Below are 26708 nucleotides of genomic sequence, written 5' to 3'. Positions count from 1 at the left end.
AAAAAGTTCTATTTATATATTAATATATATTTTTCTATCTAAATATTGTATAATAATATTTAACATATATATGTATATAACTTTTAGGTTGAGCTTAGGGGTTTCTTAGCTTGAGCCTTGCCCGCTAAGGTTGTCCATGGACTCTGAAAGTATGATACCAGATTCAACTCCGAATCTAATGAACCCAGATTTGGATGTTAGAACTTGCATTGTTAATAATCAAATCAGATATGGATTTAACCCCATCCGATCCAATTAAAATCCACGTCTAATAAAAATATCATTTTATGTATACATATAGTTATTATGTATAATTATATAAAGTTTATAATTGACAAATTTAATATTTTATATTTATATACATTTATTATACATATATACTTTCAAAATAATTATTTTCTATTTTTGGTCATTTTTAACATAATAAAATGGTTTGGATTAAATCTGAATACAATCCAAGGTCCAACATAACAATTGAATGTGGATGCACATCTAGATATTTCATAATCAAATGTGGATGCAATTTAACCTGATCTTAGTCCGATCCATTTATAATCCTATTACCTGTATTGTGTGTGAGCTTGGTGCAGATTCAAACTAGACCTAACTTAGAAAAAAAATAGTTGCTTAACCTTGGAAATTTGTAAGTCTAGCTAGGTTGGACTAAGTAATAGTCATCTCTAAGTAAGAGTTTTATAACATTTCTAATTATGTTATTATTAGTTTTATTATTTTAGTTCATTTCTATATGGGATGCAAATGCTTTGTTTTAATACTTTTAATAATTTTTTTACTTTTTCTTATTAATTTTTGTTATCCTATTAATATTAGTTATTTTTAAATAGAATTCAAATGTATTTTAATTTTTAGTTGTTAGATAAAAAATGTTAAAATTTAATATTTTTATAAACTTAAGTAATTTTTATTAATTTTAGTTATTATATTTCAAATTATAATTTTCTAACAATTAACCAATTAAATATGAAACAAATAAAGAGAATTTGTATGAAAGTAAAATTCTCTCTTTGGAATACAATACGCTAATAATGGAAGAGGCCTATAGAAATATGCTAAAATAGGTTAATGATGGAAGGGGTGGCACCTATGTCTTAGAATCCTCTCTCTCTCTCTCTCTCCCTCTCTCTCTCTCTCTCTCCCTCTCTCTTTATTTTTAGGTGATTTAACTATTTATGATAATTTTATTAACTAATTTTTAACTTGTTATTTGTTTATGGTCTAGGTTGGGCCCACGATGGCCTTGAAGCATTAGGCCCAAGCTTGGCCTTGAAATTTGTGGGTTTGATACGAGCCCAGGCCTAAATCAAAGTGAAATGATCTCCCCTAAGCAACTTGCTTTTAGTTTATTAGATTAGAGAATAAAATAAAAATAAAAAAGGAAAAGGAGTATGAATTTTAAACAATTGAATGGAGTAATTGAAAGGAGAGATAATTAGTGGAGTGAGTTATTAGAGGAGAGATAGTTAATGGAATGATTAATGACAAGAGATAATTAAAGGAGTTAATGAGAGAGAGAAGGGAATAATGGTGAGTTAATGAGGAGAGATGAAAGTCTTAATTAAGGTCTTAAAGTTGATTGACTAACTGAGTTATTTGTTCAATTTAAAAAACAAAAGATTAAAAAATCACAAAATAGATAAATATTAGCACAAAAAGGAAAGGCGTGCTGACATGGCAAGAGTTTGGATGGGCTCCTCACCAAGTGTGCCCTACAAGTGCCCCACATGCCATGGGTCCCCCTAGATGTGATTCAAAACTAATAAAATCAATAGAATATTTAAGAATAAAGTAAAAGAAATCAGAGAAGAAGAAGGAGACAACAAGAAGAAGGAGGAAGATTGGAGAAGAAAGGAGAAAGAAATGAGGAGTTCGAATGTCTCCTCTTTCCCCTACTCTTATCTTTTATAAAACATACTTAAGTTACATAAATTACAAGGAGGCCCTTAAGTAGGCGTCCACATCAGCACTAAACTTAGAAAAACATAAAAAGAACTAAAGGTCCATAAAGAAAAGGCCCAATAAGAAAACATAGCATGAAATAACTAATAAGAAAGACACTAATGGGCTAGGGCCCATTTGGCCCAGTCTCTCTACACTCCCCCTCAAGCTGAGCATAGATATCCATCATGCCTAGCTAGCTTATATAATGAACCACCTTTCCTTTAGGAACACCTTTTGTCAAAATAACAGCCAATTGTTTTTCAGAAGCAACAAATGGTAGGTAGACTTCTCATGAGGCAACTCTCTCTCATATAAAATGCATGTCAACCTCAATGTGTTTAGTTCTGTCATGTTGAACATGATTGTGTGCAATGTTGATAGCAGCCTGGTTGTCACAATATAACATCATTGGCTTCTTACAGTCTATACCCAATTCATCTAAAAGTGATATCAACCACAGAAGTTCAGAAACTCCATGTGCCATTGCCCTGTATTCCGCTTCAGCTGAAGATCTTGCCACTACAGACTATTTCTTACTCCTCCACGATACAATGTTCCTTGCTACCATAACACAGTAACTTGAAGCAGACCTCTTATCATTAATACATCCGGCCCAGTCAGCATCAGTGTATGCTTTCAGCTTCATATGTCCATGCTTAAAAAACAAGATGCCTTTCCCTGGAGTCCCTTTTAGATAACACAGAACTCTCTCAGTAGTTGTTAAATGTGTATCTATGGAAGAATGCATAAACTAGCTGATTAAACTAACTGTATAGGAGATATCTGGCCGAGTTATGCAAAGGTAAAGTAACTTCCCAACCAGTCTCTAGAACACCCCCTTATCAGGCAACAGTTCACCTTCAATCGCTAACAACTTATGATTTAGATCAATAGGTCGACCCCCCAGTTTTCCAGTCTCTACAAGGAGATCAAGAACATACTTCCGTTGAGAAATGAAGATACTATCCTTAGATCTGGCAACTTCAATTCCCAATAAATATCTGAGTTCTCCCAAGTATTTAATTTCAAACTTAGTGTTAAGAAAACTCTTGAGATGAACAGCTTACTGCGTATCATTTCCTGTAACCACAATATCATCAACATAGACAATCAGGAGGTCACTAAGGAATCTCTCCTCTTAACAAACAAAGTATGATCTGACTAAGTCTGTGTGTATCCAAAAGTAACAAGAGCAGCCTGAAATCTGTCAAACCAGGCTCTAGGAGACTGCTTAAGGCCATAAAAAGACTTTTTTACTTTACATACCTTTCCTTGCATCTCCTTCCCATACACCTCTGGAGGTAAAGACATATAAAATTCTTTATTTAGGTCCCCATTTAAAAAGACATTCTTTACATCAAACTGATGAAAAGGCCAGTCAAAAGTAGTAGCTAAAGATAGCAAAACCCGAACTGAAATCATCTTGACTATTGGGGCAAAAGTTTCTAATTAGTCAATACCATACATCTGAGTATATCCTTTAGCAACCAAATGGGACTTATATATCTCAATAATACCATCAAAATGATACTTAATAGTGAACACCCACTTACAGCCAACCGGTTCCTTTCCCTCAGGCAAATCCACAATTTTCTAGGTATTGTTCTAATGCAAAGCATTTAGTTAAGTCATCATAGCATCTCTCCATCCTGGTTTGGACAAGGCATATGGGACAGACTGGGGAGTTACATGTGTGGAAACAGAGGCAATGAAGGAATAGTAGGAAGGGGAAAGGAGGCTGTAGGACAGGTGTTTGGAAATACAATGAGTTGTGCATTTTTATTTGCCTTTGCGAAGGGCAATAGGGAGATCAAGGTCAGGGAAGGTATCCGAAGTGGTAGAAGAGGGCTGACTTGTTATCTCAGTAGTGATGGAAGGAGCAAGAGGCACATCTGAAGGCATGGAAACAACTTGTATGTCTCTGGTACCACCTCTGGATAATAGGATAGGAAAAAAAAGAAGGGGGATGAGTAGTAGGAGGAGAGGGAGCAGGGATAGATGACTCAACTAGAGTAGACTCTATGGAAGATTCAATGGGAATTGGAAGAGGAATAAATGATGACAATGTAAACTACTCATCTGAATGCTCCCCCTCAAGAGAAGTACCAAAGAAAGGGACTAACTCTGCAAATGTGACATATGTAGAAATAAAGCGAGTGCCACGAATTGGATCAAAACAGCAGTACCCTTTCTGTGTTGAGGCATATCCCAAAAAGACACATTTGTGTGCTTTAGGCTCAAACTTATGACTTTGATGACTGTGAACATGGACATAGCAAGTGCACCCAAACACTCGGAGAGGAAGAGAAAATAGATCTTCATTTGGAAAAAGCAAGCTAAAGGGAGTTTTAAACCCCAGAACCTGAGAAGGCATTCGATTTATCAAGTATGTAGTTATAAGAACAACATCACCCCAAAATTTAATAAGAACATGGGAAGCAAAAAAAAGGCTCCTTGCAACCTCAACCACTTGTCTTTTTTTCCTTTCCGCCACTTCATTTTATTGAGGAGTGTAGGAACAGAAACTCTAATGGATAACTCCAAAGGTATCAAAGTAGGAGGAGAGACGCTTCTAAAAATATTCCTTTGCATTATCATATTAGAATATTTTGATCCAAGTGTTAAACTAGGTAAGAATAAGTTCATGAAACTTTTGTACAATATTTGGTACTTCAACCCAAGAATTTAGAAGGTAAATCCATGTATAACGAGAAAAATCATCAATGAAAAGAATGAAATATTTGTAGCCCCCCATAGTAGGTAAATGATATGGCCCCCACACATCAGAGTGCACAATATGGAAAGGAGAAATAGATATTTTATTACTCACTAAAAAAGATTGTCTACAATGTTTAACAAGTTCATATGACTCACAATGAAGACTCGATAGGGATATTCCCTTAAACATTTCTAGAAACAAATGACTCAAAGCTAAAAAAAGACAAATGACCAAATATGAAATGACATATCATGACTCTATTAACTGACTCTGATAAAACAGACTCCAAAGCAACTCCACTCGGTAATCCGGGACTTTGATCAGAGACATCCAGCAAGTAAATCCCATTCACCTCATGGCCACTCCCAATCGTCCTCTGAGACTTCAGGTCCTGAAAAACACAATAAGTATGAAAGAAAGTTATGTTGCAGCAATGATTTGGTTAAACTACTAACAGATAGAACGCCAGTGCTAAGTTTGGGAATATGAAGGACAGAGGATAAAACAAGTGAATTAGAGGCTTTAATATTCCCCTTGTCAGATATGGGAGCAAGAGACCCATCGGCAAGAGAAATCTTCTCTCTACCTGAGAGGAGTTGGTATGAGCAAAAGAGGTTGGGTAAGCTAGTCATATGGTCTGATGCACCAGAATCTATAATCTAAGGAATTCTATGATTACTTGGGATTGTATCATGATTTGCAGAAGCACGAATACCTGAATAGGCAAAAGAGGATGTAGAGGGGGTGCCTGAGGAGGAAGATACAACAGTAGACTCCAACCGATTTATAAATTTCCCATATCTCTCAAATTCTGCCTTCACTGCTGCCAACCATTCCACAACAGATTTTTCTTCACATTTAGACACTATGGCAACATTTGCATTCTTGGGTTTTCTAAACTTACCACCCTTCTTAGAGTTGTTGTTGTTCCGGAACTTCTCAGGAAGAAGATCTTGATGAAGCTTCCAACCAGAATCCTTAGTATATTTTGGCTTCTTGTAGTATTCACATATCACTTCCTTTTTCTCATTCAGCCCCTTTGATTTTATTCTAGCATGTGCAAAATATTCTAGAGGAGGTGGGGTCTGTAGCTGTACCTGTCGCCTGCACTTTTCACTGCTCACCATAGAGTATGCCTGTGCAAGTGACACATCATCCTTAGCCAAGATATTTTGCCTTGTAATATCAAATTTAGGATTGAGTCTTGTAAGGAACTCAAACACCCAGTTTCTTTCCACAAATTTTCTGAAAATTTCAGCATCTTTCGTGCTTTCCCATGCAAATGTTTCCATAAAATCCAACTCCTGCCATAGTGACTTCAACATCGAATAATAGACTTCAACATGATATATTATATATGTACAAAATATATTTTATATTTCTTACAATATAAAATATAATGCATATAATAATATATACATATATTATAGGCTAGGCCAGAGTAAAAATGACCACCCTTAGTGTGAAGACTTTCAAATCTCAACTCAGTTACGCCTAACCAAACCACTCAAACCCATCCTAAGTTGTGTTGGATTTAACTTTGAGGCAAGGTTTGAGTTGAAAAACATAGGTTTTGGCCTTGGACCTATGTCTACTTATGGGCTTGGTTTAGTACTTATTAACTTATTCAATTTATACCCCTACTTTTATTTGACAAAGTAGAGGAATTTAGAGAGATTTTAAGAAAGTGAAATCACTTAAATATCAAAGACACCATTGGCATGTTAAGTGAGAGTATCAAACTTATTAATAATCACGTTATGGAAATCCAAAATATTACTCATACTAATGCAAATATTGGAGATGAGTGATTTTTGCTAGCACAATTGGATTGTCTATTGGAATTAGGGGAACTTTCATTGGAAGCAACGCTTAAAGTGACATTGGTTGACAAAAAGGACATAAGAACATTAGATTTTATGGAGAATGATGGTTCAACCCAGGGTCAGAATTTATAAGCTCAAAGTATATTCGGGGTAGATGCCATTTCGGAATTGATGCCAAATCACGGGCGGGTATGGGTGCATAGAGTGTGGGTTTTTGACCTTTTGAATGTTTATAGCTCTGTAGTGGAAATCAGAAATCTGCATTGGGTCTGTCCGTACTTCTCCATAGATTTTATTACTCCTTCGCTTCTAGATGGTGGTACAAGAACATTATTACCTGGTTGTGCAGTCTATATAGAAATAGGACAAACAACTTCCACGTGATTTAAGGTGTTATCAAAAATTATTTTTCTAATTTATTCTCTTCTACAAATCCTTATCCATCCTCATTTCCTACCCATATACTACCTAGCCAAATTATTGAAGAGGAAAATTCTATACGTATGACAATCCCATCAAAGGAAGAGATTCATGATGCTCTATTTTATATAAGGCCCATGGAAGCTCTAGGCCCAAACGGAATCTCCTTTTTATTCTATCATAAATGTTGGAACTATAGTATATAAGCATTAGTCCAATTTATTTAAGATTATCGTAAGAATTATTACCTATAGGTTTCATTGATTATCTCTTGCCCCTTCACCCCTATGCAAAATGCATTTACCCTAGGCTAGCATATTATTATTGTCAAGGATTTGGAAAGAAAATAGTAAACAAAGAAGAAAAATAAATGGAAGAAAGAAGAAAGAGAGAAAGCATAAAGATTTAACATGGTTCGGCTTGGTAGCTTACATCCGCGGGAGAGAGGGAAAACATCCACAATGAGAAGAAGAGATACAAGATTGATCTCTCCATAGGCTCAACAAAATGTCTTCTCTCTCTCTCTCTCACACACACACACACACTCTTATCTCACACAACCAATGGCTTAAATAAGCAAAATACCAAATTATATCAAAATTACACACAAGTCCTCTTCATTCCATAAATACATGCAGGTCCCCAATATTATAAATTTACCCATATAACCTCTAACATTACAAATATACTCCTATAACCTCCAACACCTACACTGAAAAAAAAAAAAACAAATACAATACATATCTTTACACCTTCCTCAAACTTGAGGTGGGGAACTCGTGTAAAAAAGTTAGGGTATAACCAAGTCATAATCTCATAATCACCAAAATGAAGCAAAATGGAGTTGGCTAGGAAAAGGCCAACTTGAGTTGGCTAATTAGAAAGCTAACTAGATAAAGAGAATCAAAATCCTATGTCACCTAAGGAGATCAAAACTCCATGATCAAAGTTAACCAATCGGGAAGCCAACTAGAAAAAGAGAATCAAAATCCAATGTTACATGAGGAGATCAAAACTCCAAGATTAGAGTGAAAGCCAACTAGATGAAGAGAATCAAAATCTCATGTCACTTGAGGAGATCAAAATTCTAAGGTCGAAGTTGGACAATCGGAAAGACAACCAGATAAAGGTAATCAAAATCCCATGTCACCTAATGAGATCAAAACTCTACTGGAGCTGGCCAATGGGAAAGCAAACTAAATAAAGAAAATCAAAACCCCATGTTACCTAAGGAGATCAAAACTCTACTTCAGGGAAGATAGGGAAAACATACACTATGAGAAGAAAAAATTAAAACTTACCTCTCTACAGACTCACATCAAAATGTCCTCATTCACTCTCTCATTCTCATCCCACACAACTAATGGCTTAAATAGGCAAAAGAACAAATTATATTAGAATTACATGCATACTCTTCTTCCTCCCATAAATACATACAAGTCCCCAAAATTTATCAGCATTACAAATATAGCCATGCATGTAACCTCCAACAATTATCACAAATATCATTACCTTCAGACTTTGTGCAATTATCTTTTGCCTCATCCCCATGCAAAATGCATTTACTCTAGGCTGGCATATTACAGTTAGTAGGATCATTGCTTTAGAAGTCATTAATTCCATTAAAAGAATGAAAGGGTGGTGTATGGATTTCCTTGCTTATGAATTATGATTGCAAGGAGAGGGGCTTTGTTTTAGAATGTTTGAAGTTACGTGGCTTCTTGCCCATTTTGTGAACTAATTAATCATTGCATAGCCTATTCCTCTATGCAAATGGTTTTGATTGGGATGCCTTACAATTGAATACATCCCCAACATGGACTAAGGCAAGGTTGTCCACTATCTCCTATTTGTCTAACCTTTTTTTGGATGTTTAATGGCAATTTTAAAGGGGTCAAATTTGGAAGAGGTGTGGACTAAGGCTTAATCATCTATATATTGTTCATAAATGATATTCTTATGTTTGGGTGAGCCTATGCTAATGAACTACATGGCATTAAATATTGTTTGAATTTATTTAGTTCATGGATAGGGCAATTGATGAACACCCAAGTTGAACTAGGTCCAAAACCCAAAATGTTGATTGTGGGTATGAACAGAGGTTGACTTCAACGTTTTAGGACCAATTGTAGGTTGCCGACAAAGGAAAAATGACGCTTATTACATGAAACACAGTGTTGCTGATGAAGGACCAGTTGCAGGTGACGACAATTGCTGCACAATTAAGAGTGCTGGTTCAATGCTTGGGTGAGGTGGAGAACCTTGTCACCTCTGGTTCAACATTAATGGAGATAATGAACAGGGTATCAGGCAAGAGGTTGGGGACGATGGACGAACAGTGTTTGATGAACTATGCCAAAAATCTGATTTGCGAGGAGGTACAAAATCTCGCTGCTTCAGATAATAAACTGAGTATCAGATTTGTCACCGCCGCAAGGTTGAACTAGGAAGGAGAGAGAGAGAGAGAGAGAGTGTTCGATGATGAACAATGCTGAAACCAAATTTACCAATTAGTAGACAGGAATGGTGAGGCTTTGTTGTCACCGCTGCAAGGTTGAACCAGGAAGGGGGGGGGGGGGAGAGAGAGAGAGAGAGAGCAGAACAATGTCCGTCATTGTTCTGTTCGGAACAACTACAAGGCTTCGTTGTCACCACCGCTCTGTTCAGAACCGCTACTCACGAATGTCCATCGACTCCACCGCCGCCCCTCGTCCACCTTTGTTCACGAATGTCCGTCAGGACCTGACGCCACGCCATCGGAACCGCTTGAAATACTATGCCGACCTCGCCGAAGATCGCCGAGACCGTTTTGGTTCCCATAACACCACACTGGCAGTTTGTTGCTTCACTGAATGTGAAACTTGTATATGCGGGGGTTTCAGGATTTTTCGTGATGGCAAGAAACATTCTATCATTGATTTTTCGGGAAGGAAGCTTCTTGCACGAGAATGTAGTACTCAATTGTCACGTGATGCATATTAAGGAAAGTAGTACTCAATTGTCAGAAATAGTAAGAGCACTTCAATTTTCAAATAATAAAAATATATTTGGTCAATTAACTAAATAATGATAAAGTGGTTTAAGAAATTTATAATAATAATAATAATAATACCCACCACATTCAATCTTCAACATGACCTTGTTCATCATTATTTCCTCCTCATTTTCACTACAAATCTCTTGAGCTTCTCAAACCCCTTCTAATGTTTGTCCAGGAGGATTGACGGTTGCCTCTCTTGCTGATACATCAAATGTTACAAAGATGACCGTTCTTGCTCTTACTGCGAATCCGAAACCAACAATTTTCCCCGTTGCACACAATAAGTTTTGCAACCAGAATAAACTAATACTTCAAAGTTTTGGAGTCAATTCCAGTCTTCAATTTTAGAACGTTTGCCACTGTTTTCTTCAAACCAATTTGTGAATAATGTCTACCGCTCCTTTAAAATCGCTGCTACCAAATATTGCAAACCATTGTCTCTTTTGCTAAATTAGAATACATTGTCTTGCTTTCTTTATAAATAAACATTAAATGCATTTCACTGAAATGCCCTTTTGTTCTTTTAAGATTGAATGTTAAGGGTATTTTTTGTCTACTAAAATAAGAAAACATTCAATGCAAAATTAAAATTTCATTTTAAAATAAACTTACTCCCCTGTGGTTTCTGACAATTATACAATCCTCTCCTGGAGTTTCATTTTAACAAAAACCTCTCCTATAATTTTGAAAAATCCTGTAGTTACATATTCTCTAGGAATAATAAGACAAAAGCAATGTCTCAAGGCAATTAAATTAGATATGAACAAAACTCACGACAAGATTGAATGGAGCTTTATTAAAAAAGTCATGGAAAAAATGGGTTTTGGGGACAGATTCATAGAATGAATCATGATGTGTATTTCTACTGTGCCCTACTAGATTCTTGTGAACAAAAGCCCGGATAAGCAATTCCTCCCATCAAGAGGCTTGAGGCAAGGAGGCACACTGTCTTCGTATTGATTATTAATTTGTTCAATTGTATTGTCTTTAACCCTCCAGAATATGTATGAGCCAGGAAAAATCTTTGGTATTCAACTAAATAGGCAGTGCCCTGCTATTACCCTTCTATTTTTTGCAAATGATTCCTACATATCAAAAGCAAATGATCATGGAAGCTTCGAGGCATTATGGGGAGGTATCCGGGAAAAAGGTCAATTTCTCTAAATCTGAACTCTTTTTCAGTCTTCGTATGCATCAAAGACTTCAGAAAATCATCTCAAAAGCCATTGGTATTAAATGTGTTAACAAGCCATTCTCCTATCTTGGTCTTGCCTCACAATATTGGCAAAACAAAGGAAAACATATTTAATTACTTATATGAGAGAACGGAAAACCAAACAAATGCTTGAAAAAATCCTTTTCTCTCTTATGCAGGAAATGAAGTTATGTTAAAGTTTGTCTTGACTTCAGGTCCCACCTATCCTATGTCGTGTTTTTTTTTTTTTTTTTTTTTTTTTTCCCCAAAGGCATATGCAATCATATAGCAAAGACCCAAAAGAAATTTTTGTGGGGGAAGTCAAAGATCATGGAAAGATAAATTAGATTAGTTGGAAAAAAGTTTATAAGAGACAATTTCAAGGAGGCCTACGCTTTAGGGACCCCCAAGCTCTCAATCTAATTTTTTTAGCCAAATTAGCTTGGAGATTATGTGAAAATAGAGGAAAAATTTATTTTCTTGGGTATTACTTATCCGGGTAAGTGATATACCCATCTCGTAGGTGGGTAAATAACTTTTCCACCTAGGAGGGAATTGCCAATACTTGAATGAGACAAAAATGTCCCTTTTAATAATGAATTTTTATGGCTAAAATGGTCATTACCTTATTTATATGAGAAATTAAAAAATATGGATAAATGCGCTTATCCAGATAATTGCATTTACTCGGATAAATAACTATCCAAAAAGGAAACAGGGCCTTAAAGTCATGAATGCCTATGAATTCGGATTCATTATACTGTGATCCTTACACCAGACATCACAACCACATCCCACCCTGTCTTAAAGTCATTACCAGCTGAACGTTTGGGAACCAAGTTTGGTTATGGCAAAGATGACGAGTCGAGCATTTATTTAGTCGAGGGGGGTGGTGTAAGCTAAGCTGTTTCGTGGGTCGGTGTAGGTCTGGTTCCCTTTGAAAAGCACATAGTTGAGGTTAATGTTCATGGGATTGTCAGACCATGGGAGGTAAGGGTAGGCGTTGAGGAAGAAATAGGATTTGCTCGGGTTCAAGAATTGTAATAGAGGCTTCATCAACGGTATGGAGATATCGGACTGAACGCTCCGTTCGAAGGTGGAAAGGATGATTGAAGGACATCTATGGTAGCTGTAGTCCCAATTTTGATGTTTTTGATGTTGTGGATTTATGTTGATCGGTTTACAGGGTTGCAAAACTCAAATTGAAGACTCCACTCGTCGATCGAATTACAACCTCATGTTGATCGATTTATAGAGTTTTCAGAATCGCCTGTGAAAACCATATTGAAGACGGTTATGTTGCAGGGTTTTGTCTTTGAGCTTTGCATCTTCTAAGCAGTAGGGGGTCTAGACGGCATTGCAAAATTAGAGGAGCTTCCAATTTGACTTAAGGGCAAAATGAACATTTCGGCCCTTACGTCAGTATTTTAACGATAATGGTAATTTTCAGAAATAATAGAGATAGTGTTAGACAATAATTAAACAATAGGGGTATACTTAGTCAATTAGTTAAACCATATGGGTAATTAAAAAAAAAAAAACAAGAAAAAAGGAGTCTTGAGGGATCATGTAGGGATGCAAATGGATCAGATCGGATTCGGATTAGGGTATATTCGGATCCAATCCAACATTGTTAATGCCAGATCCGATACAATTCGAAGATCTGATTGGATCTGATAGGACTTTATTTGAATTCGAATGCAATCAGATCTTTGGATCTTCAGATATGATTTAATTTGACTTGTTTTCATAAAAAAATAATAAAATTAAAATAAAAAAATATAACAAATTAAATAAAGAAAAAACAAAAAAGGTAAATTTTAATCATTTTCATTATATATATACATGCTTTTTATAAATAATACAACAAATTTATCAAAAAACAATATAAATAATATATCTATAAATAAATAAATAGCATATATATATATATATATATATATTATATTTTGTATATATCATATTTATAAATATATAACACATCAGATCAGATTTTTTTTTGATCGGATAGGGGGATCCGAAATCTAATTTATATGATCCGATCCAAATATCAACAAGGGCGATCCGAATTCGACCAAATAGGATAGGATCTGATCATGATCCAATCCATTTGCACCCCTAGGATCATGTTTGGTTCCTAATTTTTGCTCTAGGCCACGCTTGTTTGGGGTGAAAAATCGAACCGGGGTAAACTTTATACCTCGATTTGATTTTCCACATGTTTGGAAAGCGTGTAGTTTTACATTGTAAATCGGTGTAAAACTGGTTTTTTAAATTTGTTACACCGATAATCGATGTAAAATATACATCGAAATTATCAGTGTAGTTTTACGTCTCTTTCTTCCCCCCCTTTTCTCTCTCTCTCCTCTCTTCTTCTTCTTCCCCCTTTTTTTTTCTTTCTCTGTTCCATCATCATCGCTGCAACTAATTGCAATGGCAGATCTGAAACTAGGGTGGCAATGGCAGGTCTGTTCTCTATCTTCTTCTTTCATTCTCTCTCTTTCTTTATTCTCATCATTTTTTTTCTTCTTCTTCTTCATCTGCTTTCCTCCTCCTTTGTGTAAAATTTCATAGAATTTACACCTTGACAACTGATGATGCGCGATCCGACCGGTCTTAGCTGTCAACGACCTTGCCTCTAAATTGAGTAACTGGGGACCTGAAACGGGGGAGATGAAGAAGCTCCGGGGAGAACCCGGTGTAGAGGCTCCGAAGCTCAAGTTAGAATCCTTCAAAGGCAAGATAAACCAGATAGCGCAAAGTTTGCATACCTTGTTCTTGGGGGGTAGGGAGCCTTTTATAACCACCTCGCGCACTCACTTCCAGGTTTCTGTCAGATCGGGCCTGACTATCTCTGAGCTCCTGCCAGTTTGGATGTCATCCCTTTTGGCCGGGCAGAACCGCCACTGCTCCTTTTGTCGGAGCCGTTTCTGCGGCTGGTGACGACGGTGGCAGGAGGCTGTTTGAAATGCGGCTGTCAAGCATCAGATCCCAAATCAGTCGGGTGCGCCGCCCTTGGAAACGGACATCCTTGGTGTCAGGTATGGTACGCTTGGTTAGTCTGGCGTTTCGGAGGCGAAGTGCCGGAGTAACGGGGGGGACAAAGTCTTGAGTTCGGTTTGGGGAGTGCTCCGAGCTGCCATGGGCCAGCTCGGGTCACGGCCTTGTGAGGTTTAGGGCCCAGGAGAGAGTTCGGGCTCCTTGCAGGGAGCTCGGGTCCTTAGTAGCGAGCTTGGGCTCCTAGTAGGGAGCTCGGGTTCTTAGTAGGGAGCTCGGGCTCCTAGTAGGGAGCTCGTGCTCCTTTTTCTTTTGGTGCTTGTGTTTTGGGTGCTCTGTTGCCCTGAGCTGTTCGCTTTTGCCACGCATCGAGTGATGGCGAGGTCGGGCCAAATTTCCCTTCATCAACAACCAAATATAATCAGTATAAATTTTCAAAATTTACCATTTCCAATTTCCATCAGCAACTAAACCGATTCACATTTCCCATCGGTGTAAAATTGAATTTACACCTAAAACAAATGCAGGCTTAGTGCTTTGGTTTTACGAGTAGTTGTGACATACGAGATCCAAACGTCATTACTTTTAGGTGGTGTTTGGGATCATTGCCATTTTTTTTTGAGAAAACAAAACCCCAAAAAAATGCATCAATTTATGACGTTTGGTTAACTGCTTCTAAAAAAACAAATGTTTTATTGTTCTTTTTTCTTTCCAAAAAATTGTTCGAAAACATTTTTAGTGTTTTTTCTTTCCACAAAGCGTTTTTTGGCATGATGACTGATGTGACTCTACATGATTCCGTTTTCTCGAAAATAGCAATAGAACCAAACAGCACCATGAAAAACGTTTTATCAAAAATTGAAAAAACGCAATGGTCCAAACACCTCCCTAGTCTTCTACCATATATTCCCTGCGTGAAAAGTCCGCATGATCAGAAATTACTCAATGCCAGTTGCCAGAGCTTTTTAAGAGTCCCAGAGCACGCACACAGTACAGAGGTCTCATAACTCATACGGAGCGGGAGCGCGGGTTCTTCCTCCACCAAAGGGCGTGCGGCCGAGCGAGAGAGAGGGTTTTAGTGATGGAAGGTTGGGATCCGAACACGAAATCGACACTGACGCAGATCCCTCTGTTGACGACGAAGGCGGGTCCAAGGGATGGAGCGGCCTGGACGCAGAGGCTGAAGGAGGAGTACAAGGCGCTGATTGCGTACACGGGGATGAACAAATCCAACGACAACGACTGGTTCAGGATATCTGCTGCGAACCCTGAGGGGACGAGGTGGACTGGCAAGTGCTGGTACATCCACAACCTCCTCAAATACGAATTCGATCTCCAATTCGACATTCCCGTCACATACCCTTCCACCGCTCCGGAGATCGAGCTCCCCCAGCTCGATGGAAAGACACATAAGGTTCATTCTTTATCTTTTTTCTTTCTTCTCTCCCCCCTTCTTTTCTTCTTTCAAAGCTTTTCTGGGTGATTAATTTTTAATTGTTGTTATTTGTTCTGTATTTTTCTTTTAGATGTATAGAGGTGGGAAAATCTGCTTGACCGTGCACTTCAAGCCACTGTGGGCCAAAAACTGGTAAATATATTCCTTTATATATACTTTTAATGAAATGTCTCCTCAATTTTCTTTTAATTTCGTATATTTTGGATGCATGATGTTCGAAGCCTTTTAAATTTTTTCTTTGAATCTTGGTTATCATTTTTTTGTGTGGATGGTATGGAATTGATGGGTCTTATGACTCATGAAACAAATAGTTAATGACAATATATTTCTTTCGTTCCTTATTTTGAAATTTGATGTTGGTTATTTCGCTTATTAGTGGGAGTACAAGAGTAGTTTGGGGTTCCTTTCTAAAAAAATTACTTTCTTATTCTGGAACTGAAAAATAGTATATCATACCTCAGAACATCATCATCTGGACCCATACGCTAAACTAGCTAGAAAAATTCTGAAAAGGTATATGGCCAATTCTTGATTTCAGATTTTGTTTATCTTGACAGTCCTAGATTTGGTATTGCGCACGCTCTATGTTTGGGTCTTGCACCATGGCTTGCTGCAGAGGTGCCCATCCTTGTCGACTCTGGAATGATCAAGCACAAAGATGATGCAGCTGTGTCTAGTGAATCTTAGTCTGTATTTTATTGTTGAGACCTCAAAATACAATGACTAATTCAAAGATCTCCAAGCTTCAGGAAAATAATAAGTGTTCAGGTTGATTTATCAGTAATATCCCTTCAAATGTACACTATTTGGCATTCAAGTACAGTTAGATACGAGATTATGGCCAGTAAATATTTTTCTGTTGGAAAATTTCATTCTTCATTGCTTATCAAAAAAAATTTCATGCTTCATCAATATGGATATTAGAAATCCCAATAAGGCTACTTAATTCAGTCTGTATGATCAAATGGCTAATGATTTCTTAACTAACTTATGTCTGGTGTCATCATCATTATCACCATCATCGTGGGGTTTACGTGTCATCATCATCATCACCATCTTTGCATTATCCCAACTATATGGGGTTGGTTACATGAATCCTGTTTCTCCATTCCATTCTGTTCAGTCCATACCCATTGCTAAATTATGGGTGCTTAAATCATTTCTTAGTACTTCCACCCAAATCCTTTTGGGTCTGCCCTTGGATCTTCTTGTACTTTCAACTTGTAACAGATCACCTTTTCTAATAGGTGTTATAGATGGGCTTCTATGCATGTGAAAAAAACCATCCCAATCTACTTTTTTCGTTTTATCACCTATTGGAGCTACTCATAGGTTCCTTCATATGATTTCATTTCTAACCGTGTCTTTTCTAGTTTTACCTCTCATCCATCTAAGCATTTGCATTTTGCCACATTGATTTTTTGGACATGCACCTCCCCACGTTTCCCATCCTATTCAAATTCTAACTCGTTTGGTGTTGCCCATTAAATTTCCACCTGACACTTGTCAACATTCTGAAAACATGAAACCTGAATTTAAGGCTTGTCAGCACTGTTCAAACTTGAAAACATCCATAGTAACTGTACATGGACAAGTTGAATTGTTATTTGATCCCTCTATCTACTTCGGGTCAGTGCAATGAGCAACTAGACTTTTGAGTTTTGACTAAACAAATTGAGATAAACAAACTGAGGTGGGTATCTCCATTATTGTATTCAAGCCCAACCTCTGGGTATGAAGTGAAATCAGTTGCTTAGCAGGCAGAGAACACAGAAACTTCTGAATCTCTTGTTTCTGCAACAACCTTTCCTCTGAGAGAAATCAGATAGACTTAAACTAAAGCCTTTAAACTTTCTGCTGCAAGCATAGGCCAAATGCTTTTCTCTATCAGATTCTGCAAGTATGAATAAAGAAGTTCAAGGGTATGCTACATAACATCTGACAAGCAAAAAAATGAGAAATATATCAGGCATTTCATGGAAAGAAACAGATGAGATACTTCATTGCTATGAACTAGAAATTTTGATCAGAACCATGATTTTAAAGTAATTGATCAGAATGGCTGTCTGACTGGATGAGAAATCCTATGGAAGATGTTTGATTAGGAACCCAAGAGATAGAGTTCAGGAGGTCCATGACACCATGTAATCCTTCTGACCATAACTGCATTACTTAAATTCCATATTACTTTTGATGAATAAATTCCATATTACTATCTACAACGAGTTATTCGTGGGTGTTGTAAACAGATACCAACTAAAGGGGCACGAATCATAATCATGGTTTCTCATCCTTGGGTGTAGATCCATAGGACTAGAAGCTACACTTGTACAACCCATTACAATGGGTTCTTGGTTACCCACTCAATGGGCTGTAGGCCAATTTATCCAAACAAATTCTTGTCTGGTTGGCTAACTTATCAAGTGGATTCACAGTTCTTTTCTTGGGGTGGTAGGAGGGACTGTCAGTCCTGTATCTGCATAAACACAGACAGCCCTTGTCTGCTCTTTCTTGATTCTAGTGTTTGAATAATGGTTGGTGAAGGCTCTATGTTGATTTGTGGTTTCTCCTTAACATGCTTCTCTTTGTTCTTTTGTCTGAACAAAAGATTACAAAACTCTATATGCTGTCCTGGTTTCTCATTGGTCCTCATTCCTCACCGCCTCTTATTGTTTGAACAATGGAGCATGTTGCTTATTAAGGTGAATCTGTGTGTGTGTGGTTTTATTTGCTTAAATTTCTCTTTTTTTTTTGTGTATTCTGTGTGAATTTTTATTTTTGGGAAAATTTACCCAGTATATAATCCCTCCTCTATGATTCCTCTTTTGTTATTATTAGTTTCTTGCTTACTGATTGAAAAATTGAAGACAATGGAGGTGGGGGGTGGGGGACTCACTTGAGTCATATCATCAATCAAGGCTGAAGATGACTATGAGAAAGAAGAATAGAATCCTCCTCCATGTGACAAAAAAAGGTGGGTTTCTTCAGGATATCTTGATTTTATATACTCTTGCATAGCTTTCTACGTTAGTATATTAAGAAAAAAATTTGGGGGATTTCTCATACAACTAAGTATCTTTATTTGCTTCTTTAAAAACAAATATCCACTGTTGTGTAGTTGATTATGTGATCGTATAAACATTGACATTGTACTTGACGAGGGTATTATGATCGTTTTATTATATCTCAAATAAGCACTTATTTGCATTTGACACCCAGCTTTTTCAAGTACTTATTTTTTAAAATAAGCACTTATTTTATATTGGATGTTTGGTAATATTTTTCTCTAATAAGCACTTAAATAAACATTTGTGATTATTTTGTCCTTCATTTTCTTTTAAATTTTCAAAATACACCCTTTCTTTGAAAGCACTTTTATTAAATTACTTTTATAAAAATACTTTTATGAAAGTACTTTTATAAAAATACTTTTATGAAAGTACTTTTATAAAAATACTTTTATGAAAGTACTTTTATAAAAATACTTTTATGAAAATATTTTTGTGAAAGTACTTTTGTAAAAGTATTTTTATGAAAGTACTTTTGTAAAAGTATTTTTATGAAAGTACTTTTGTAAAAGTATTTTTATGAAAGTACTTTTGTAAAAAGTATTTTTATGAAAGTACTTTTGTAAAAAGTATTTTTATGAAAGTACTTTTGTAAAAAGTATTTTTATTAAAGTACTTTTACAAAAGTACTTTTATGAAAACACTTTTAAGAAAGTATTTTTACGAAAGTATTTTTATGAATGCTTTCATAAAAGTGCTTTCGTAAAAGTACTTTTATAAGTGTTTTTGTAAAAGTATTTTCATAAAAGTACTTTTTATAAAATTCAACTAGGGGTAATTTTATAAGTGGTATTTTAAAATTCAAATAGGAATAATTTTGGAAGAAAAAAAATGGCTAATAAGTGTTTATTGTATAAGCACTTAAAAAAACTAGAAATTTGGGCTTAAATATAAGCCCCTATTTTTAAAATAAACACTTATTTTAGGTTTATTTCTCAAATACCAATAAGTGCTCAATGGTCCAAATAATCACTCTTAGACATGGCCTTAGTCTTTCTCTTTCCCCATTATTCATGTAGAGATTTTAACGGATTAACAGTGAGCCGTAAATGAATGAAATGAGGTTTAAGCGCTTTTTCTAAGGAGGCTTCATTGTTATTTGATTTGCAGCACATCGATGCACTTACAATTACAGAGCAAGACCTTTTGAACAGCCCAAGTGTGGAAAGAAATCAGCCATTAAAGAAGTGTAGAAAATAAAGGTTCAACTTAGGGTTTAGATAAAAAAGAAATACAATTGCAGATAAGGCTCAATTTGGAAGGAATATAAATACAAATTTGTAAAGTATAAAACTTTATATTTTATATTATTTTATATGTATTTGTATTTGTACTCTTTCTAAACTGAGCCTAAGACTGTTTGGTTGCTGTGTAAATTTATTTGCACTCCTATAAATGTATAGGAGTGCAAATGTAAAAAAATGTAAATTCTTTTTTAATTTTGTTTTAGAATTTACACTAAAATCATTTGCACTGTCATAGTTTTGTATCAGTTCAAATGGAAATTCAACCATAATTTACGCGTGTCTAGTGCAGGGTTTTTACCGGGAATCATGTAGGTCCATGGCCAATTAAGCTGGCAATTCATCTGGTTAATCCTGAAGTATTAAAATAAATTTAATAGCATCTAAAAAGCCAAAAAAAGGGAGGAGAAGAAAGCTACAACAATTTTTTTTTTTTTTGGGTAAAATGAATAACCATCTTTCTGTATTATAAAATAAAGGGATAATAGTTGTCTAGGGGCTTTTTAGATTTTTTTTAGTAAAGCATATAAAAAAGAACATTTAAATAAGACCCCAAGCTCCCACATAATTGCTTTGCTTTAGTGAGATCAGAAGATAGGACCAGCTGCGAGGATCTCCTCGGTCAGTGAATTATCCTTTCCTATCTTGTAATTCATAAACCCCTGAAAATTTTTCTGGAACAAACCTGCAAGCTTCAACAGGGTGTCCTTGTATGCATTCTTGTCCGACCACTGCAATCCAACATTTTCATATATTAGTGGAAACAAAACTAACACACGTACACATATTACAGCACTGAAGGTCGAGAGCACTTTAAATTTGAAGGAAGCCAAGAGGGTAAGGAAAAGCCAACTGACAGTGTTCATTGAATCCAGGATTTGTGAAGGGACGCCCTCAATTTCAGTGGGGATCTCAAGCCCGAAAACTTCAGTTTTGGTGTAATTAGCTCTCAGGAGACTACCGGAGTGGATAGCATCAATAATCTTCCTTGTGTGTGCCAACTTGATGCGGTTACCCGAGCCATAGCTGCAAGGAGTAAAATGGTGAATCGCATTCATATCTCCATTATTCCAGTTTCCAAGGGATAATAGGGATAATTGATGGTAATATGACTGTGAAGACTGACTGGCATACCTTCCACCTGACCAGCCAGTGTTAACTAGCCAACCAGTGGCTCCATGTTTGCTCATCTTCTCCGCCAGCATAGCCGCATACTTGGTGGGATGCAACATGATAAATGCTGCTCCAAAGCAGGCTGAGAACGTTGCCTGTGGCTCCTTTATACCATCCTCTGTCCCGGCCACCTGTTTTTAATTCCAGGAAATGGTCATATGATTGATAATTGCAGAAATTTCGGAAACCTGTAACAGTTTCCAGCTTCAACGAAGCTTGTCTGTAGAATTATGCATGACTCGTAAGTTTAGAATTCACAATTCATTTTAATTTGGCATTTGAAGGAAAATACCAGAGCCGTGTAGCCGCTGATAAAATGGTACATGGTCTGGGCCAGGCTCAACTTGCTCACCGGCGGGAGCACACCAAAGGCATCACATGCTAGAAGAATGACATTCTTTGGGTGTGGACCCACGCAAGGAATCTTCGCATTAGGGATGTACTCAATTGGGTATGCTGCTCGAGTGTTCTCTGCAGTAAGTAATAGAGAGTAGAAACACAAATCAGAAGAAATCATTCTCAGCCTGACAGATTGATTCTGGTTTTATCTGATGTATATTGCCAATCTAACTCGATCAATCAATCTTTAAATTCCTGATTTATTATAGTAACCTGTAACAGATTTGTCGGAATAATCCACCTCGCGAGTGTGCTCGTCGAACACCACATTTTCCAGCACTGCCAATGGTGCCAACCACAAGTCATTAATGGTTAATGGAATTAGGAGTCAGACATTGATCAAGATCAAACCGAGTATATCCCCAATCCAACCCCCCCAGGCCAATACATAAATCAAATGATAAATGAGTTCTGTCCCCATTAAAAAAGAGTAAGAAAAGAGCAAAAGGAAGGTGGGGGGTGGGAATGGGGGATTAGTACCGGTTCCAAACTTAATGGCATTCCAGATATCAGGCTCCTTTTCCCCTGAAAGGTCAATGCACTTAGCATAGCAACCGCCCTCAATGTTGGACACACCGTTCTCACTCCAGCAGTGTTCATCATCTCCAATTAAATACCTATTATGATCCGTAGACAAAGTTGTCTTCCCAGTTCCTAACGACATTCAAAACGTAGTTGGATAACTGATCAGCAGCAATAAAGGAAATGGAAGTGAAATCAAAAAGCTAACAACCAGGATTGCAAATAAAAAAAAAAAAAAAGAAAAAGAATTCAAGGGAGGGGGAGGGCGACAAGACCACCTAATCTCTCGGGGGCATGCAGCAACGATCCGGTAATAGTGTACCTGATAATCCAAAGAAGAGGGCGACATCGCCATCTTTGCCCATATTGCAGCCAGAATGTAAAGACAGGATTTGACGCTTAGGCATGAGGTAGTGCATAACGCTGAACAGACCCTTCTTCATTTCCCCGGCGTACTGCGTGCCAAGGATGACCATCTCCCTCCTAGCAAGGTTAAGATCTACGCTCGTGGAGGATGTCATGTAGTGGGTGTATCGATTACACGGGAACTGCCCAGCATTGTAAATGGTGAAGTCCGGAGTACCGAAATTCTCCAGCTCTTCAGCCGTGGGTCGGATACACCTGCAACTCCACGCGGTTATCCATTTCTACACTAACTAATACTTTTGTTCCATCTCTGTACACTTTTTTTTTTTCATTAACCCAAAGCTTAGATGCCTAGCTAGTGATTTCTATCATGGGATGATGATGGGTAAATAGTACAGATGGTTAATAAACAAATCAACACAGTACGTATCAATATGTATATATCAACGACAAGAGAGGACTTATCTGGCAAGGCCCAGGCCCATTAATCATTGAGAGGACTGAGGATGAGGAGGGATGGATTCGGATTTCGGAAAACAAAATATGCTGATTTATGTAATTTCGCTTTTACTTACATGTTGTGCATAAACAATGAATGGTAAGCTCTGGCCGACACAATCCGGACTTTGATTCGGTGCTCTGGGTCCCAGTTTAGAAACTGATCATTCACATATACCTGAAATTGCATTATACATTCAGTTATTACTACATACCGTTTCTTAGTAAATATTGTGTCCAACGGAGGCCTGTCAATGGACGGGTAAAGGGCTGTTCATAAGAAGGCCCAATTCAGACTAACCCGATTAATCCAGACTAACCCGAACTGAATCAACTTAATTTCTAATTCAAATATGAAGTTTCAAAATCCATTAGGCCATCTAGTTTTTTTAATGATTGTAAGAAATTTTGGATTAGTGAATAGTGATTAATGAACAACTTTTGTGATTAATTTTTCATTTAAATTTTATCATAAGAGATGGCTGAAATGTTGTTCAATTTATGATTTTTTAAATTTAGCAAGATTTTATCACAGGGATGAACTTAGAACCGAAACCAACCCAAGCCGATCCAACCTGACTCAAACCGATCAGATCGGTTTTGGTTTCTATGTCAGATAACCCGACCAGGTCGAATCGATTGGAAAAACCATAGTAAACCGACCCAACCCGACCCGTGAACAGCCATAGACGGGTTAATCCCAAAACCCGCACCGATCCCGTTATTCGTGGAATCGTGGGAACTCACATGAAGGATATTGTAGTTTAGCAACGGCCCCACACAAATAAGACAAGAAAAGAGACTGTTGAACGGACCATTGAAGGAGCTCCAGTCAATTTACAGAGGAAGCCAAGAAAGTTGTCGCCGAAGAAAATTAAGAAAAATAATGGTGAGTGATACCAGTCATGGGACGCAAGTTAAGAGAGAAGACTATCATATTATAAAGCTTCCACCGTTAAAAAAAAAATGATTCAGAGATGAATCAGATGATGTATGAAGGCTGATCGATCGACACAAACACAGGTTGGATCTGTTGCTCATAGAAAGAGAACCATAATTCCGCGGTCGGTCGCGGAGACGTGTTGCTAAATACAGCATAGGTTATCCTTTTCGGAAAGAAGAACAATTTATTAAAGCTTCCCCATTTCTTTGTGTAGGCTCTTTGTATGCAATTTTTTTTTTTAACCAGAAATAATAAAATAGATGGACCCAACCCATCCCCATGGGACATGGAAATGAATAATGAATTCCTAATTTCCAAAAAAATAATAGACCTTATCCTACCTTGCAAATGGACAACTCAATATTTCTTAATTGAATTATAAAACATTAATGGCTGAAATCCAAAATGAAGGAAGGAAAAGAAAAAAAGAGAAAGGATACCTTATCCAGCGAGTTCAAGTAATCAACGGCTCTTTCTCTGTTCACCAGGAAAGTGTGCTCGTCCATTTCAATGTTGGGTGAACCCCTATATATTTTGTCAAAAGAGAGGTCCATAATGAAACCAATGGCTGAGAAGAAACGAAAGTGAAGATTCAACTACACCACAGGAAAAAAAAAGAAGAGTGAAGACCCAACTTACTTTTCCCACCAAAGCTCATTTTCTGTTGTCTCATCCCTTACGACGCGTTTATCTCTAGGAGAGCGACCTGCCTTAGCTCCTGAGAGCGTCGCCAAGGCTCCATTCGACGTTATGAACGATCCATGCTCGTACTTTATGGCTTGTTCGTACAGCTCTGTAGGGAACGATCGTCAATTTATCTTTCACATCCACATAATTCAAATATACAGAATAACCCGAGAGAGAGAGAGAGAGAGAGAGCCCGGAAGAAGCTGTAGAACCAGAACATGGGAAAAAAGAAAAAAAAACTATATCCATGCATCTATCTATTTAGATAAATTAATCGATACGATAACGCGAAGTTTTCATTCAGTGATTCGGTTAAATCACGAAATACAAACAACTTGGAGTAAAGGAAAACAATAAAAAAAGAATAGTTGGTTAAGGGTTCAGGAGAATGAAACCTGCTGGAGAAAGATTATAGAGGATGTGGGTGAACTTTAAAGCGCTGTCACTGATGCTGATTGCCGGTGTGTAGTGATGCTCGTGAGCAACTCTGGGTGTTTCGGATTTTCTCGCCGGGTCTCCTTTCACCACCTTTGGCCCCGTCTCCCTCGTCAGCGACGCCAAGGAGGCACTGTTTCAGAACAAAGATCACAAATATTATAAACACCGATTTTCCGAAAATACTCATAGAACTTCAAGCAGCCAAAAGGAATGCAACAAACAGCAAGCTAATTTTGGTAATTCACTCAGAAGTCAGCATGCTAATTTTAATGAAGGAACCATTAAAATGGGTTGAATGCGTTTTCAATAAAAAAAAAAAACAAAAAATTCTCTTTGATTCACTCTTACCTGATGGATTGGAGCTGCTGCTTTTGGCGCTCCTCTTCGGAAATTGTGGCAAAAGCACCTTGAGTTCCTTTGATCGGCGTAGTTGGCGCTGATTTCTTTTTCTGGAGGGAATGCAGTTCATCGATCGTCTGAGCTTTAACCGGAGGGGAACTGTCGTCGTGACAGATTCCATTTTGCTTCTTATGAGTTTGGATCCTCGCGAGCCCGTTGCCAGCAGCTGCAACGTTCTTGAAGCTGAATTCTTGGTTCCCGTTTCCGGTTCCGTTCGCCGCCATCTCCTTTCAGCAACCTTGTTATTGGTTGATCAACAAATATAAAATCTCAGATACTCGAACAAGCGAAGAACATCCTCAAAGAATATATACATAGGAAGATTCAAATAGAGCATCACAAAAGTATAGAAAAAAAATATAGACAAATGACTTAAAAAATCTCAGAAAATTCGGATTTTTAAACGCTATTATAATTTAGAGATAAGTTTTTCATGTAATTTTTTATTTCATATGCAACACAACACTATCCAGTACTTGCCAGACATTATAAAATAGTTGTGTATGGACTTCTCCCATATGAACGTTGAAGTTTTAAAGGTTTGGGCCATATACAAGGATCTAGATAATTTACTCATATTAATTTTTCTGTGGAAATGTTCTCGATCGATGGTATTGTTATTTCTGTCGGAGGTTTCTGAGTTCACGTAGAATTCTTCAATAAGTTCAAGATAGATAAAATTTAAAACAGTAAAACCACCAAAAACCAGAGGCTTTGCAGCGCAACATGTTGAAATTGAGACAGATGATTCACAGAGGGGGTGATTCACAGAGTTCATCAAACAGAAACGAAAGCATAGGAATTGGATCAAGAGGGAGGGAGCTCACCAGAAAAGGCAGAAACTGGAAGCTCGAAACAAGAAAGAAGAACAAAATGAAACCCTAAAACAAATGAAAAACGGAAGGGGAAATGGATGTATCCACCATCCAATTTCAGTAGAGGGAAGGCTCCGAATAAAGCAGACGGGAAGGGTGCGAAAACAGAGTAGTAAGCACTCCCTTTTAAAGCCATCTACTAACCCAAGTTTAACCCAACTCCAGCCCAGTTCTCTGAAACCATTTCAACCATGGTTAAATCCTAACACATTTGGGATTTTGCCCAAGGGTCAAAACGGTTAGTTTGAATTTCTTCATTTATCCAAAACTGTATAATAGGCTGCATTGGATTTCCCTTTTGATTTCCGTGAATATAGCTTAGCTGTCCTCCGTGTATTTGTTATTTAATTAGAGTTGGTTGAATGAATAGACAAGAATGGGGGGTGTGTGTTTTGGGTGGCTTAAGTAGGGGGCGACCGGCGACGGCCATCCCGATCCCGGAATACCTGGCCCATGGATATCGCAAAATTGGGGATTAGATCGG

At 37.2% G+C, this 26708-nt stretch overlaps 2 protein-coding genes across 4 annotated transcripts; one reads left to right on the top strand and one right to left on the bottom strand.

Annotated features, from left to right (window-relative positions):
- The first annotated feature begins 15094 nt into the window (after positions 1–15094).
- Positions 15095–16479, top strand: LOC104595579 (ubiquitin-fold modifier-conjugating enzyme). The gene is made up of 3 exons (XM_010256359.3): positions 15095–15570; positions 15683–15744; positions 16170–16479. The coding sequence occupies exons 1-3, from the start codon at positions 15238–15240 to the stop codon at positions 16297–16299; spliced, it is 525 nt and encodes a 174-aa protein (XP_010254661.1). The 5' UTR covers positions 15095–15237; the 3' UTR covers positions 16300–16479.
- A 3796-nt stretch (positions 16480–20275) lies between these two features.
- Positions 20276–26324, bottom strand: LOC104595577 (phosphoenolpyruvate carboxykinase (ATP) 1-like). Of its 3 annotated transcripts, XM_010256358.3 has the most exons (13): positions 26177–26324; positions 25299–25587; positions 24908–25080; positions 24465–24618; positions 24266–24350; positions 22960–23060; positions 22341–22639; positions 21977–22150; positions 21710–21775; positions 21390–21568; positions 21059–21228; positions 20782–20950; positions 20276–20655 (listed from the first exon to the last, which is right to left on the bottom strand). In XM_010256358.3, exons 2-13 carry the CDS (start codon positions 25571–25573, stop codon positions 20512–20514), a joined length of 1989 nt encoding a protein of 662 aa, XP_010254660.1. In that variant the 5' UTR covers positions 25574–25587; positions 26177–26324; the 3' UTR covers positions 20276–20511. The 3 variants fall into 3 exon arrangements, with proteins under 3 accessions (XP_010254660.1, XP_088743521.1, XP_088743522.1); XM_088887395.1 differs by having other exon boundaries at positions 20276–20950; XM_088887396.1 differs by having other exon boundaries at positions 20276–20950; positions 25299–25647; positions 26177–26315.
- Positions 26325–26708: the final 384 nt, after the last annotated feature.

The sequence above is a fragment of the Nelumbo nucifera genome, chromosome 5 (genome assembly GCF_055504915.1).
Source record: "Nelumbo nucifera cultivar China Antique chromosome 5, China Antique-T2T, whole genome shotgun sequence".
Taxonomy (NCBI): domain Eukaryota; kingdom Viridiplantae; phylum Streptophyta; class Magnoliopsida; order Proteales; family Nelumbonaceae; genus Nelumbo; species Nelumbo nucifera.
The sequence above is the reverse complement of the archived record's forward strand: the minus strand, read 5'-3'. Positions and strand labels throughout refer to the sequence as shown.